Genomic DNA, 16,659 nt, shown 5'->3' with positions numbered 1-16,659 from the left:
AGGCCACCCCACGCCCCCAGCACCCCTCGCCTCTGGGGGCAGCTCCTGGACAGGCCCGCGGGCCTTGCCCTGCTGAGAACCACGTCCCACACGTACGTGGATACAGGGTTCCTGGGGAGCCCCCAGGACCCATAGCCTGTCACACTCGCCAGGGGGCACAGATACCCGGCAGGATTAGCTGCGCACAGTAGCCCTGGAGTCGGAGGCCGAGGCCATGGTCTCCACAGCTCCGCCAGCAGGCACCACGGCCACCGCTGTGCTTGCGAGAGCCTCTGCGCCAGCAAGGCAGTGCACATGGATCGCCGGATTGGCGACCATGGTGGTTGGCCTCCCGTGTGCCCACGGCACAGGACGAGAGGCCCTTTGTAATGCCACCATGAGTACAGCATGCTCAGGGAGGAAGCATGGAACTCGGAGTCTGCATTTGCCTAGACCTGAGAGGATCCTTGCAGGGTTTCAGCTTCTGGTGCAGACAAATTCCACCTCAGCAACGTACCAGTAGACTTTAGTCCCACGCACCCGCCCTGTCCCACTCCCCGCCAAGCCACTGCCGCCGCCCTCGCCCCAGCAGGTAGCGCTGGTCCCTCTCTCTCCCCTTTGGATCTGCAGTATTCCGTACCATCAGCCTAACCTGCGTAACGAAGTGAGATGTTTTCATGTGTTCCCTGTGGGTTAATGTCTTGCCACACTCAAGATGTCAGTTAGGGTGTAGGTCTTCCATGCCCACAATTCCAAAGGGCTCACAGTGTACGTGTGACTGAATCCACCACCACCTGGCATAAGGCAGACGCAGCTTCTCAGAGGAGCAACAGAGAGAGGATGCAGCTACACAGGCCAGCCAGGAGTGGCGCGCCTCCGGAGATGCCTACAGCCTTCGCAATAATTGGCCGGCGCCCACCGCCCTCCCTATGATTGGCCGGTGGAGGTAGGCGGGATTTCCGGCCGCGGCTTAGGCGTGCTTCTCACGCCGGCCAGCTTTCCTGCAGTTCCTGCAGTTGGCACTGTGGTGTCCCGAAGTCGGAAGCATACGACCTGAGGGCCGGGCGAACCTCAGGCTGTTTGTCCTATTGAAAAGTTCCTGTATTTTCTGTTTCTCTGGACAGGTTGGTCTCTGGGCAACAATTGAAAGCAAATGTTTGAGATTTTGTCTATAAAAGGGGATGGGTTTTCTATGTGTGGGTGTTGAATTATGGGAGGAGGCAGTGGGGAGAGAACACCTCAGTGCTATTAAGAAACTCATTTTTATTAAACTCACTGATTTTTCTTGAGGATTCTACCTTAACTGCCTAATGTGTCCGACGAGCTGTGGGAGATGGTGCTAAGGCGCCATTGTTTTCATGGGCATTTTTTATTAAAGCGGTTTTTCTCTGTGAATGTGGTCATAATTCAAAATACAGGCAATATACTTAACCCCTAAGGTTAAAAACTTACACTTTTAGTTGGCACATGTCACATGTCTGATTTGCTTGGAAGGAATTATCAAATTTTGACATAAATTGTGTTACTTTAGTGTATGTAGAAATATGGTGACATAAATAACCTCAGTTTAAATGTCCCTCTGTAAAGCCTGTAATTGTCTCCCTCCTTGCATGACAGTATTTGAAACATGTTTCATGTATCTCCGGCACCGTAAATAATTTAAACCGAATAAGTGGGTGTAATCGAGATAAATGGAGTTAGATAGGTAACTGGGACAAAATGGAGGAGCTTAAGTTTTTCAGTTAACCTGACACACTGACTTACTGTTATAATCCTACCATTTGGGAAGCGGAGGTAGGAGGATGGCTTGAGGTCAGGAGTTGGAGACCAGCCTGGGTAACATAATGGGCTCCTTTAGTCTATTGCCATTTTCGCATCAGGGACCGGTTTAGTGGAAGACAATTTTTCCTCAGACAAGGGTTGCGCAGGGGAAGAAGAGGGCGAAGTGGACGCGTTTGGGAGGAGGGGCTGGCGGCAGGGCCCCAAGCGGCACGTGGTGGGACTGGGCTTCCGGTAGGGGCAGTGTGACAGAGGACAGGTGGGGCAGCAGGGCTGCCATGGGGACAGGGTGGGGCAGCGGGGGAATAGGGAGGATGGTTTCCGGTTAAAACTGTACCACCTCAGGTCATCCTCAGGTGTTACATTCTCTACAGACAGGTGTTACAGGGCACCCTCAGGCATTATGTTCAGGCCACAGATAGGTACGGGTTGAAGGCCAGGGTTTGGGGATCTTTTACTTATTGTGTATTTCAAATCACCAAAAGATGGTAAAATATTTAAAATGTTCTCCCCCAAGAACATTTGGATTTGCTTGATTTAGTCTTTTATCCAGATACCATGCTGGGCGTGGTGGTTCACCCTTGAAATCCCATCACTTTGGTAGTCCCAAGCTGGCAGATCACTTGAGCCCAGGATTTGGAGACCAGCTTGGGCAATATGGGGAAACCCGTGTCTATTTAAAACAACACAAAAAATTGCCCAGCCCTGGTAGAAAGCCCCTCTAGTAACAGCTACTTGGGAAGCTGAGATGTGAGAAGATCAGTTGAGGCTGGGTGGAGGAGGCTGCACTGAGCAGTGCACTGATACACATCTCAAGTGTGGGAGATATACATCTCAAGAAAGAAAATATACAAACATCACACTGTACCTCATAAATATATAGTTTTCAAATAACACTATTTAAATGGGGGCATTCTTTATATTGCAACTTAGGAAAATTACGATAGCTTTTCTTATCTAATTTTTAGAAATGAGAATTTATCAGGTACATACTAAAATGCAGCATTTGTCCATGAAATTAGTGACCCTTTTGCTCTGTGTGTTACAAATTTTACATATTTGAAGTAAGAAATGCTAGAAAGATGTCAGCCTTGGGAAGGGTTTTACTTGGGTTTTCAATATAGTGTGTAATAAAATTTTATCTTTTTAGCTTATTTATTTTTATCTAAATATAGATAATTTTTTACCATTTGCAGCACAATGGTAGAAGTAGATTGTCCTGGCAAGCTTTACATTGGTGGCCTCAATAGAGAAACCAACGAAAAGATGCTTAAAGCAGTATTTGTGAAACATGGTCCCATATCAGAAGGTAACTCTTAAAGCCGTGTGTGTGTGTGTGTGTGTGTGTGTGTGTGTGTGTGTAATTTCATATGTATATTTCAATATGTATGTTTAAACTATGTATGTTTAAATATATATGTATGTTTTGAAAAAATATACTTTTTTCAAAGTTCGTTGTATACCTACATTAAAATGCCTTATTAGTTTTAAACTCTTATTTTGAATTATCTGTTTGATATCTGGAAAATTCTCATAGTACGAGGTTAAGGGTCTGTGGTAAGGATAGCCTACTACTTAGAAAGGAATATGAGGAAAACTAAATATGTTGTGGAGTTAGGGAACAAACTGGAATAAAATAGGCTGACTATAGGGTTGACTTAGTATTAAGAATCATAGTAATGATGTAGAATGCAATTATTTTTTGGTTTGATGTAACTTTCAGATGGTTAGCACCTTGGTGAGTCCATTATATGAATGTAAAAGCTGTTCATATACTTTAGTTCTTTTGATAAAGGATCGAACCAGCAAATCCAGAGGTTTTGCATTTATTACTTTTGAGAACCCTGCAGATGCTAAGAATGCTGCCAAAGATATGAATGGAAAGGTAAGAGTCCCTTATTAATAATATTCTAACTCTGTTCTTCAATTAACAGTATGTATAGGTCTTTCTAATATTACTAAACTTTTGAAGATAATAGAAAGTCATATGAAGCCATCCTCTTCTTTATGTCATATACATGCAAGTGTAGTTTGGAAGGGTATTGGAATTAACATTATATAAATTAATATATAATTTTTCTATGTTTGTATTTCAGTATGAGTGTAAATAGATTTTGAAAGGTTTTGAAGGGCTTTAAAAGTTGGAAGGAACCTTCATGTAAATGAAAGTAATAAGTCAACATTTATTAAATGCTATTAATGGAATTACTTCCAATTCATGGAAATACTTTTAGAGCGTAGACAAACTGTGGATAGACATCTAGACAAACTCACAAGAAGGAAAGATTCTTTCCCATTTTCTGAAAATATATTCTTGAGAAAGTATATTTAAATGTTAAGTCCTTGAAAATAGAAAATACTATGAGAACATTGAAGTCAGATAACAGAAGAAGTACCTGGCATTTTTGCCCCATCCTGGCTCTTTTCTCCTAAGGATGTTTCTTTCCTGTCACTAGAGTGATTTATGTAACATGAATATCCAATTACTCATTTCCCCAGTGTGTTTGGGGACTTGATTTGACCCAACCAATGGTCTCTTGTCCTGCTGAGTTTTAAATCTAGGGATTATTGTGTGTTTACTAAAGCTTTAAAATTTTATGTAATTCTATTAACTATTGAATTCCTGTACACTGTAGTCAAGATCCTTCCATTTTGGGCCCTTTAGCAGTTTTTTTGCTTTATAATAGTATCCTAATGAGGCCCGACATGGTGGCTCACACCACCATGGACGTGGCTGAGGTGGGCAGATCCCCAGGTCAGGAGAATGAAACCAAAATGGCCAACATGGTGAAACCTTGTCTCTACTAAAATACAAAAACATTAGCCATGTGTGATTGTGTGTGCCTGTGGTTCCAGATACTCAGTAGGCTGAGGCAGGGGAATCAGTTGAACCCGGGAGGCAGAAGTTGCAGTGAGCCGAGATCACGCCAATGCTCTCCAGGCTGGTGACAGAGCGAGAATCCATCTCAAAATAAATAAATAAATACATAAATAAATAAATAAATAAATAAATAACATTATCCCAATCTGGTTATAGCTCCTGCTAGTCTTTATGCTATCCCCAGATGCTTTTTTGGACTTCTTGAGAATTATCTTTCCTGATGCATGTCTCACAAATAACAATTTATGCTTCAAAAACAACTTAGATTTCATATTTTCTTCCTCATTGCATACTGTAGGTATTTTGTACTCACTGTACTATGTGTTAATCTGTTGATTGTGAAATTGTATATAATGCATATTTAAGTCTTCCTAGTTGCTTTTATTTCTGTTAGATCTAGCATACTTCCAGGCACATAGCAGAGAGTAGGGTTTTATTCACTCTTATAAATTAGTAGATTAAGCTGTGGTAGAAACCGAGAGTAGCTTTTGGTTCGTGGCTTTGTGGTAGTGATGGAGATAATTTTGACTTATGTATCGTAATCTATGATAATTTCTTTCTTCCCCCTATTTTTCAAGCAAAAGAGCAGATAATTTGTGTAGAGTTTTTGTTTGTTTGTTTTTTAAGATGCAGACTCGCTGTGTTGCTAGACTGGATTGCAGTGGGGGTTATCTTGGCTCACTGCAACCTCCGCCTGCTGGGTTCAAGCGATTCTCGTGCCTCAGCCTCCGACTAGCAGGGACTACAGACACGTGCCACAACACCCAGCTAATTTTTGTACTTTGAATAGAGATGGGGTTTCACCCTGTTGGCCAGGATGGTCTCTAACTCTTTTCCTTGTGATCCGCCTGCCTCGGCCTCCCAAAGTGTTGGGATTACAGGTGTGAGCCACTGTGTCCAGACAATGTTATTTCTAAATTACTTCATCTCACATGTCTTATTGTGTTAAAATAAATATGAATGTTATATGCACATAAATGTTAAGACAGCCAATAAAGGAAGTTCTTAGAGTTTTCAGGGAGAATTAACAGTTAAGGAATTTCGGCTGACTTCAGAATTTGTCTGACTGGGAAGGAAGCAGCCGTGAGCAAATCTGGGGAAAATATTTTCGGCCCAGAAATAACAAAAGTAGTTTCAAGGTAGGAACAACTGGCGATGTGGCTGCAAGAGGTTTTGTAAGGAATTTGAGACTTACTTCCCCCAAATAATAAAAGGCATGGAATTTTTAAATCAAGTTATTAGCTGAACTGTTTCCAAAATTGCTATGGCCTATAGACAAGATTACAGTGAAAAATGTTATTGTGAAATTAATTAGGATATTTACAAATTTTTGAGAAATTATATGAAGTACTATATTAAGAGTCATTTTTTAGGGGCGTATTTAAGGCAATATAAGAAAAAAGTAAGGCAAGAAACCTTAATGAGATCAAACAAGGATCACATTCACAGAAACATTTTTAGAGTAAATATAGCATTGTAAATCATATGGGGATATTTTATGTAAGTATTAGCAAATCAAACGAGAAACAATTCATAATGACTAATGTGAGTAATTACTGAAAAAGTAACCTCACTTTTTTAAATGACACAAGTTTCATTGGGACAGTGAAACTTTTAAATCAGTGATGTGAATACACAGATGAAGTGTATTATATATTGTAAAAAACAGATGTGCCACATTCTTCCATAGAAGGTGTGATGGTTAATCTTTGTTGTTGTTTGAGTTTTTTTTTTTTTTTTTTAATAAAGGAGAAGTTTTCAAGGTGTTTGAATAATAGAATTTGTGTTTGATCTCTTAATGGAAGGCATATGCTCAGTAAATGTCTCAAATTTGGCATTGTGAAAGATGTATTCATTTTAGGAGGAAAAAAGTTTCCTTTGGGAGAAAATACCTCAAATTGAACTATAGTTGATCTAAAAAGTCTGTAAAATGTGCTTACATTAAATGTGCCAGTGTTGTTGATAGTCCCCTTAATGCTTTTAGTCTTTGGATGGAAAAGCAATAAAAGTAGAACAAGCCAAGAAACCATCATTTCAAAGTGGTGGTAGGCGGAGACCACCACCTTCTTCAAGAAACAGAAGCCCTTCAGGAAGTCTGAGATCTGCAAAAGGAAGTAGTAGAGGAATAAGAGGCTGGCTTCCCTCACATGAAGGACACTTGGGTAATGTTTTAAAACGTAAAGATGGAACCATAGGACTGAAAGAAAGTAAGTTTGAAGATATCAAAATTTCTCAATTTTATGTATTTCCTTTATGAACAGAAGATTAACTTATTGATAAGAAGCAAAATTATTTCTAAGTACTAAAGGTGTATTATAGGAATGACTGAACTAATGTCTAAAATTTGTTTTAAAATTGTAATAGCGTTGCATTGAAGTAACACAAATTTCAACCTGAATTGAGTTTATGAATGCTGATTGCCTGTACTCAGCAGTTTTCTGCAGAACTCATTTATATTCATTATACTTTAGAGTTTTCTACTTTGGGGCACAGAATTTCATATCAGTTATATTATCAAAGTATGGTGGAATATTTAAAAGTTTCCAGTAGGAAAAAAAGTAACTCAGTACTTAAGATTGATTTTGCAATATTTGTTTTCTTGTGTATACATGTGCAAATATCTATGCAAATCTATTGATAATTTTAATGTGGAAAATTTGTGCATTGGCTTGCCATAAAGCATTTTCAATTTAAGTAATGTAGGACTTTAATTTCTGAAAATTGTCTGTGACTCTGGAAAGGTCTAAAAACCACTGCTTCACAGGTATGTATGTATCTATCTTTGCTGGAGGATGAGTCACTGAAAATGATATTTATGAGTGATTTACTCAATAGAAAATGAGGGGTCCATTTTTACATATAAAAGAGTAACAAACCATGTATTAAAAAAAAAAAAAAAAAGATAAAACTACTGGATGGGCTGTGCGAGGTGTCCCACGCCTGTCACTTCAGCATTTGGGGAGTACAGGGCAGGTGGACCACAAGGTCAGGAGTTCCAGACCAGCCTGGCCAACATGGTGAAACCCTGTTTCTCCTAAAGATGCAAAAAATTAGCCTGGTGTGGTAGCGTGCACCTGTAATCCCAGCTACTTGGGAGGCTGAGGCAGGAGAATCGCTGAACCTGGGAGGCGGAAGTTGCAGTGAGCCAAGGTTATGCCATTGTGCTCCAGCCTGCATGATTTGGGCAAGAGTCCATCTCAATAAATAAATAAACAAATAAGTAAATAAATAACTTGTATTATCTATTAACCAACTTCGAAACTCTAACAATTAATTTGGAGTGTTAACGACCAGATATGTAATTAACTGGAGATGTTTTTTAAAGTTGAAATTGCAGTGTTTGCTTCATTTTAAGATGCATGGCTTCCTGGCTATTTTGTCGCCATTGATCTTGAGGGTGAGGTTCAATTACACCTTGCCATGTATGAGAATGTATATATTCTAACCTGTAACACCACCTGGTATTTGGCATATAGCTACATTTTTGTAGATCTACAAAAATATTTTTATATTAATTAATATGCAATTCTTAAAGACTATTAAAATTCAGCATAGTCTAATCGGAAAATTAATGTCTCATAAGGGAATTTTAAGAATTCTATATTGTGTTAACAAATTTTAGAGGTAATGTATTTTCCTGATATGTCACTTCTTGGTATTGTAAATATTTGAGTTTCTTTGAATGGAATTTCGTTTATCTTTATGATATGCTTTGAAAATTTTTCCTCATAACAGAATGATATAATCAGTCATTTATCATTTTTCTTTTAATTTTTTTTGTATATTATACTTAGATATTTTATTGATAGATTTCTGCTCCCTGTTCACTCCCCATTTTCCCGCATCTCTCTCTCACACCAATATATTATGATACTTAAGTTTCTTTCTAGATTTTCTAAATGGACTTTTATTGCTTGAACTGTACTAATTTCATATAGAAATGTTAATTTTATTGGTTTAGACAAATGTGAATTTGTAAGATTATAATATGTAGAAAATCTTTGTAAAGAACTAAAACTTAGCCATTTAAGAAACAGTGATGTTAGTTAACTAAAAAGATTTTGTTTGAAATACAGATGATGGTGGATACACTCTTGATCTCAACATGAGTTCTTCTAGGGGAGCCATTCCAGTTAAAAGAGGTCCATCTTCAAGAAGTGGAGGTCCTCTTCCTAAAATATCTGCTCTTTCTGCTATGGCAAGAAGCAATAGTTGGATTGGGAGCCAAGGTAAATGCTACCTGACAGAAAGACTGTAGTTTTTGTATCACTAAAAATGAGCTATTTTACCTGAATGCTTAGCTTTAAGTTCATTGAAGAAAAGAGAAGTGACATATACATGGATGTAATTACTGACTGATAGCTTTTATTATAGTTTCTATCTCACTAGGTACATTTCAGATTTATGTTGAAGAAATACTTGAACTTCTCACTGCAGATCAAAGAAGTGATTAGAGTGAGGCCAACATTCCTTTTAATCCTGTGTTTGCTAGAAAATTCCCCTTAATTTTCCTCTAAGTTCCCAGCAGTATTCTTTGATGGGAGTCTTCTTCATCTAATTAATTCTTCCGTTTACTAGATCCCCTGGTAGTGGTCCCCTGGTGTCCCAGTCTAAAAGTTGCTTGTTCAGTTTCTTTGTTGGGTTGGAGTCTTGCTCTTACCAGGTCAGAGTACATTGGTGAGATGATGGCTTATGACAGCCTCAAATTCCTCGGCTCAGGCAATTCTCCTGTTTCAGCCTCCCACGTTTCTGCAACTACAGGCATGCACCATCATACCGAGCTAAATTTTTTCCTATTTTTTTTAGAGAGAGGATCTCACTACACTGTCAAAACTGATGTTAAAGCCCGGGGCTCAAGCAGTCCAGCTGCCTCCGCCTTCCACACTCATTCAGTGTGAGCCGCTGAGCCTGGCCATCCAACCTCTGACACCTCAATAATGCATATGTGCAAGGCATTCCCACTGCTTATATGAAGGTTCAAAAGAACTAGAAGAGCATTTAACAGACAAGGAGTCACTGGACTTAAACATTATTTTAAAATAAATTTAAGGCTTGAAAGGTAGACCTGAAGGAGTCCAATATTCTTAAATTTAGTGGATATCACAGATGTGCAGAGTTGTGAAATATAGGGTGATGTAAATCAATAGTTGAGATTGTACCGGGATGTTTAAACGGTAACACAAGATCCTTGGTGTAAGATTTGAAATTATTTGAGGAGAGAATTTAGAACTAAGTAACATGAGGTGAGCAGTTGGATTGAAAGTAATAGTTTTGAGAAGGAGAATTGTGAGACTGCAGACTGGACAGAAGAAAACAAGACAATAAATAAAAGTTCTTAGCAAAGAAGTTAAGCAGAACAAATTAAAATTCTTGCTTAGTCCTCCACCCTAATATGGAGGAAATTGAAAACTGCCATTTTCAATTTTACATTTCATATGTAGAGTATCAGTGAAGGTAGGTATTTATGGGCTTTAGGATCTACAAGCCAACACATTTCCGTTGGAAAATTAGCCAGTGAAGGTATCAGAGGTGAAAGAGTGACCTCTAAGGAATAGCAGGTGAAGAGTATATTAAAGGAGAAACTTTTCTATTTTGAAATAGCAACATTGTTGTAATGACCCCTTTCATAGTATTGCTTATTGCAGTAAAAGTAAATCTTGGCCATCATTAGAAAATCTTCACTAGCACATTTTCATTTGTCAATATTTAAAATAGAGCCAACCAGTTAGTGATAAAGGAGAACTTTTATGTAAACATTTAGCGTGCAGTCATTCAAAGGTAGCCGTATTTGTGTGTGTGAGTTGAACTGAACAACATGGGAAAATTTACTTTCTTCAGCTGAGAAGTATGTAAACTTTAAAATCCATGATTAGTTTGATAGTTTTATGTGTTATTCCTGTATTATTAGTAGTCATCAGTAATTCACATGAAAATAAAAATAATAACTAAGTTATTAACCATTACCAATGAACTTTTACCTAAGAATTAATGTTTGGCTTCAGCTTCATTAAAAGAACTGGCCTTGTGGGAGCCATGGGATTATCCAAAGCCATAAGAAATATTCAGTGTCATGACTGCCTAGTAATTTAGGAAATGAAGAACGGAGTCATAGAAGAAATAGAATTGTAGAAGTTGTTTGAGAGAAGAGAAAATAGTGTTTTAGATTTGGTGTTCTTTACAAAATGTTCCATCATTTTAATATTAAAGGTCCCATGTCACGTGGAAGAGAGAATTATGGAAGTCCTCCCTGCAGAGAGCCAACCTCTTCCTGGAGAAATGACCATATGTCACGAAGAGATGATGGTTATGCAACTAAGGAGAGGTAAAGGAAAAATGAAGAAACACAATTGATTTTTTTTGTTGTGATGATGAAATTCACATAACAAAATTAAATATTAAAAGGTAACTAGTTAAGTGGTGTTTAACATATTCTGTGTCATGCAGCAACTACCTCCATCAAGTTCCAAAACATTTTCATCACTCTAAATTAAAACTCCAACTACCAGTTAAGCAGTCCCTTCCATTTTCTTCCTTTCCTTAGCTGCTAGCAAACACCGACCTGTGTTCTGCCTCTGAACCACCTGTTGTAGGCATTTAATGTTAATGGGGCTCAAACACAACACAACTTCTTTTTTATCCGTGATGTCCTGAAGGTTCATTTACATCATAGCACTTTACTCCTTCCACAAGTTGTTAACCCATTATTTTATCTGGGTTGTTTCTGCCCCAATATTTCTATGCACCAATATTTGTTTGAGTACACATATTCAATTCTGGGTGTATATGAGTGGAATTGTGTGGTCCTATGATAGCTATGTTTACTTTCCTGAGGAACCACCACGTTTCCCCATAGTAGCTGCATCATTTTCCATTCCAACTAGCATTGTATCAGGGTTCCAATTTATCTACATCCTCTCAAACACTTGTTATTTCCTCCTTTTTAAAATTTACTGCCATTCCAGGTTGTGTGTGGGATATATGACATCTCATTTTGGATTTGAAATGCATTTTCTGCACCCATTAACTCATCATGCACATGTACCCCAGAACTTAAAGTATAAAAAAACAAAAAAGAAATGCATTTTCTGAATCACTGATTATGAGTATCTGTCCCATGTGCTTTTTGGGCTGTTGCCTATTTTATTTGGAGAAATATCTATTTAGATGTTTGGCTTTTTAATTTTGTTTAAGCCGTAAGTTAGTTATGTTTTGGATACTGGAAGTTGAAAACTTAAAATTTATTGCTTAAACTTATACACACAGAACTCATCAAAGTTCCCGAGACACTAGGGATTATGCTCCACTATCTAGAGTCTATACATACCGTGATTATGGTCGTTCTAGTCCGGATGAAAATTCCTCTAGAGGATATAGGTAATGTCATGTTTTCTGGATTTGTCAAATAGATTTCTTAAATTGTCCAGTCCAAGTAACATTGTATCGGGGGTCCAATTTATCTGCATCCTCTCAAACACTTGCTATTTCCTGCTTTGTACAATTTATTGTGCTTCCAGTGTGTTTGTGAAGTGTGGAATCTCCTTTTGGATTTGGAACGCATTCTCTGAATCACTGATTATGAGTATCGGTTCCATGTGCTTTTTGGGCTTTTGGCTATTTTATTTGGAGTAATATTTATTTAGATGTTTGGCAATTTAATTGAGTTTAAGTTGTAATTTAATTATATTTTGGACATTAGAAGCTGAAAATTTAAAATTTGTTGCTTAAACTTATGCCCACAGAAATCGTCCAAGTTCACGAGAATCCAGGGATTTTGCTCTACCACCTAAAGACTATACATACCCTGATTATGGTCGTTGTAGTCCGGATGAACATTCCTCTAGAGGATATAGGTAATGTCATGTTTTCTGGATTTGTCAAATAGATTTCTTAAATTGTTCATTCTGACATTTAAAAAAAAGCTTTTTTTTTTTTCTTTTTTTTCAATTTAGTGATCCTGATGGCTACAGTGCGGCCCGTGGTAGAGATCATTCTGAAGGTCCAAGTGGAAGTTCTTATAGAGATGCATTTCAGGGATATGGTAAGGGTCCAGGATGGATTTGTAAGTTATATAATTGTATTTAATAGAACAGATCTTGGTTTTAATGAAATTCTAAGGAAAATTATAAAGGATAAATATAACATGTTTAAATATTGAGTATTCTTAACAGTATAAAGCATAGGGAATGATATGAAGGTGAGAATTTCAGTTCATATTCAGAAAATGTGACTCAACATTTATTTTAGAATTAAATTTGTTAAGCTTCCAAATACTACTCTTACACTTCTTTTAAATAAAACCTGACTATTGAAGGCTTAATTAATATCCTGGCAACAAAGGCAGAGGAAAACAGATATTTCAAAATAGTACTTTAATTCATGCTTTAGTGATAGCAGTAAAAATGTTTAAATGCAGTCCAACGTATTGTTTTATCAACCCTGCAGGGACCTCTCATGGTGCACCACCTGCACGAGGGCCTCGGATGTCTTATGGTGGAAGCACCTGCCGTGATTATAATACACGAGATGGATATGGCAGACGTTGGGAGAGTTACTCAAGGAGCTGTGGTGATTCTTATTCTTGTGGTCGTGAGCATGCTGGCAGAAAAGACCAAAGGAATCTGCCTTCTCTGGATAGGTTGCTCCCTGCTCCTCGTGAAGCATATGGTAGCTCAAGTTATGTTTCTTCTACAGTAGATGGTGACGAAAGTAGATCTGAAAAAGGAGACTTAAGCAGATGTTAAAGCAAGTATTCAAAGTAATAGTTATTGCATACCAAACCTTGTTTGCACATCGAAAATTGAAATGTTATTTCTGCATATTACTATAAGAAACGTATTGGTTTTGTGGAGAGAGGTAGAGACTAACTTCCTCCATGAATTTTTTGAGGTATTCAAAGCAAAAGGAATTTTTTTCAAAGTAATTTCATACTTGTTAATGCTATTTGAAAAGTGTTTAGATGTAATATCTACCTTAAAATTTTCAGAATAAAATTTGAAAGCCTCTGTTCACATCTCTTGTCTGGCTATGGGTCTGCCGTGGCTGACATCATCAGGGCAAGATACCCACTGCGTGGAGAGCTGCGCTTATGCATTTTACCCGTCTTGAAGAGACCCTGCATGCCTGCCTCTCCTGGGACCAGTGATCCTAGGGACCTCCCTCTGGGGCCACTCAAGACCATAAGCTTAGGATCTTGTGTGCCTTGCTTTCTATTCGCCCAGGTGAGGCATCCTGGAGAGGATGCACGGGGCAATGCTTGTGTGCATACATGCAGCACTGGAACAGGATGTCACCAGCCAGTTAGGCCGCTGCTCACTAGGCCCTCTCCTGAACTCCCACCTGGCTAAGTGATAAGTGTCCCATCTACCTGACCCCACAGCCCAGTTTCCCCTCCATCTACCGACCCACGCCCCTTGGGGAGAATGCCAGCCTCCCTGGAGACTCAGGCCCTGCTGGACCCACATGCTGTCCTCCTGTCTCATGGGCCAGACACTGTCTGGTGCACAGGGATTCCTGGATAGCAAATCCCAAAACCCTGCGGGTTCCATTGCTTCTTCCCTGAATACCCGCCTTCCCTGACCAAACACACAAGAAGACACAGACAGCTGCTAGGTTTTATTCATGGTCCATGACATTCAGGTCCATGACATCTCCTCTAGGTAGCTTGTGTCAGCCCTCTTTTTCCTCCTCCGTCTGCCATTTGTGAGAACCGTGAGGACTCTTGGCATCTCTGAAGAGCGCAGGCTTCACAGGTCCTGAAGTTGGATTGCCAAACCAGCGGCACCCTACTTGCCAGCTCAAGAGCTAGGTTGAGGCACACCAGTGGGTGGGAGTGTGCCCCCCCAAACCAAGGTACACAAAGGTACACAGGCACAGGTGTTCACACTCATACACCAGCTCAAACACACAGGCTGGAACATGCCCACACTCACACTGGTACAAGGGAAATTGGATGTTTATACCAGTACTCAGATGGGCCTTAATGCTCAGGATTCCCTTGCTGGACACACACAGAGGGTCCCCTGCCATTTAATTGATCGTCTACAGTGGGGTTTATTTTTACTTTTATACTTTTTTAACTTACTAAAGTATGTTGCATTCTTTCCCCCATCATGAAAAAGACTTTGGTACAAATAAGGAGGAAGAGTATTTTTATAATAAAATCCTGTGTCTGCATCTACATTATTAAGGCATTCTAAAAATTATTTGTCTATTTTTGAATGTCATAGGAAATGTCTCAGGGGCCGGGGCAACATGAGTGAGGAAGGCAGAGGGGAGAAAGCATGTCAGGGGAGCCTGAGGTCATTGAAACAAAATACGACAGGACTGAGATAGCCATTCTTGAAGGATGTAGATCTCGATGCGACTCATGTGCACCTCTTCATGGAGGGTAAGAGGGCCCTAGTGGAACCCAAACTGAGCCCCAGGTGGTAGCAGGCCTCAAGGCATGGAAAGGAGCCAAAGAAGGATGATGAGGCAACTATCCCTTGAGACTTGCTTCTCACCCATTGACCTTGGCCACTTCTGCCTCTTAGGTGACTTCAGGTTCCCCAATTCTGAAATATGAGTGTTACAGTTCCCTGATGGGCTTTTCTCCCCCAGCCCGGGGATGGCCTGAGATTTCTCAATGCTGGCTCTTCCCTGAGCCTTGAGTTCTCCATGTGTGTCCCAGCTCCAGGACCCACAGGCCTCTGAACCCTCAGTCCTGGGCTGCTTACCTGGCCTCCTGTCTGTTCCCACTCTGAGGGCCTAACTCCTTCTGGTAGTGCTGCAGGGGATTGAGACAGAGGCCCTGACTGATGATCTGGGGTACTGGGGAAAGGGGTCCATGGCTGTTCAGGTCATGGTTCAAAGCCAGTTCCCCAGATGCCAAGGAAAGACCAGCAAGGTCCTTCCCCATGACACGCTTCAGCAGCGCCCACCTCAGCAATTCTAGCTGACCCTGAATGGTGATGGTCAGCCAACCAGCTGAAGAAGCTCAGTAAGGCTGTGTCCTGCCTGAAGCTGGGGCCTTCTCCTGCATGGCTCTAGAAACACTGGACTACAAGAGAGCCAGGTGCCATGTATTCTGGAGCAAGAGGAGTCAGGAAGGCTTATGCCAGGTCTAGCCTCCCACCCTCCACACCCTCTATCATGACGGGAGACATTCCTTACCAAGGATGCCAATGTAATACGCCTTAAAGATCACTTCATTGTGGAAATAAAGATTGTGATGAAAGGAAAACTTCATCCTGCTGCCAGTACCTGGGATGGCTGTGTTCCTGCACCTGCCGGGCTGTGAAGAAGAGGACAGACTCAAAGGGACCATTTCATCTAGCTGGGCTGAGGGCCTACTGACTGGGTTGAAGCATACGTTTCCCCCTACCAGCTCTCCTGCTAAGACACCCCCGTGCCCCAGGAGGACCTCAACCTGAGCAGCACCTTCAACCCCTCCCCCAGACCCAGGGACCCCAGCCTAGTCTGCAAATCCATCATGTAGCTTACTTAGCGGGACTTCCTCATGATTTCTGAACCCTGCCACCATCTCAGTGTGTGCACAATCTGCCTCTGGTCAAGGACCCTCCAAATGATTGGATGGGCATGCCAGGAAACACCCGGCAACTTTGCAAGAGCTGGAAGACTGTTGGGCAGGGCTATACCCCAGACCTTTGGCCTGGCACCGTGCATTGGTGGTCCTGTCTCTGTTCGGCGTGGGGGGCAGGGTAGCAGATGTGTGGTCTTGTGGGCGGGTGGAGGCAGGTCCAGAAAGCCTGTGCCAACAGCAAGCAAGGAGCACAAGTAGGCAGGGGATTGGGTCTGGGATGCTGTGCTGTGAGGGGTGGTCATGTCCACTTGAGGGAACCGCTGTGGGTAGAAGGGACTGCAGGGCTTTGCCTGGCACTCCCCACGGGGCTTGCGTGTGTGCAACAGAGGCGTGTGTGCAACGGAGGTTATACATGCTCAGGGCCTATAGTTATTTGGGTGCGGCACAAGCAGCAGAAGAAAGCCTATTTGGGGACCAGGTGCCTGCCTTGCAGAGGACA

At 40.7% G+C, this 16,659-nt stretch overlaps 1 protein-coding gene across 2 annotated transcripts; it reads left to right on the top strand.

The window, feature by feature from the left end:
• Positions 1 to 993: 993 nt before the first annotated feature.
• LOC108521240 (RNA-binding motif protein, Y chromosome, family 1 member F/J-like) lies at positions 994 to 13,628 on the top strand. Of its 2 annotated transcripts, XM_017860971.1 has the most exons (10): positions 994 to 1,103; positions 2,955 to 3,067; positions 3,540 to 3,643; positions 6,624 to 6,846; positions 8,716 to 8,868; positions 10,847 to 10,961; positions 11,903 to 12,013; positions 12,379 to 12,489; positions 12,589 to 12,677; positions 13,082 to 13,628. In XM_017860971.1, the coding sequence occupies exons 2-10, from the start codon at positions 2,959 to 2,961 to the stop codon at positions 13,378 to 13,380; spliced, it is 1,314 nt and encodes a 437-aa protein (XP_017716460.1). In that variant the 5' UTR covers positions 994 to 1,103; positions 2,955 to 2,958; the 3' UTR covers positions 13,381 to 13,628. The 2 variants fall into 2 exon arrangements, with proteins under 2 accessions (XP_017716460.1, XP_017716461.1); XM_017860972.1 differs by lacking the exon at positions 12,379 to 12,489.
• Positions 13,629 to 16,659: the final 3,031 nt, after the last annotated feature.

The sequence above is a fragment of the Rhinopithecus bieti genome, unplaced genomic scaffold (genome assembly GCF_001698545.2).
Source record: "Rhinopithecus bieti isolate Rb0 unplaced genomic scaffold, ASM169854v2 scaffold_58393, whole genome shotgun sequence".
In the NCBI taxonomy this organism is placed as follows: Eukaryota; Metazoa; Chordata; class Mammalia; order Primates; family Cercopithecidae; genus Rhinopithecus; species Rhinopithecus bieti.
Note: the sequence above shows the minus strand (reverse complement) of the source record. Positions and strands in the feature narration are given on the sequence as shown.

Bases quoted from the DNA above. Each gene is read 5' to 3' on its own strand.
- LOC108521240 (XM_017860971.1), top strand. From the start codon at position 2,959: ATGGTAGAAGTAGATTGTCCTGGCAAGCTTTACATTGGTGGCCTCAAT. The intron at 3,068-3,539 runs GTAACTCTTAAA...CATATACTTTAG, and splicing joins ACATGGTCCCATATCAGAAG to TTCTTTTGATAAAGGATCGA. The intron at 8,869-10,846 runs GTAAATGCTACC...TTAATATTAAAG, and splicing joins TAGTTGGATTGGGAGCCAAG to GTCCCATGTCACGTGGAAGA.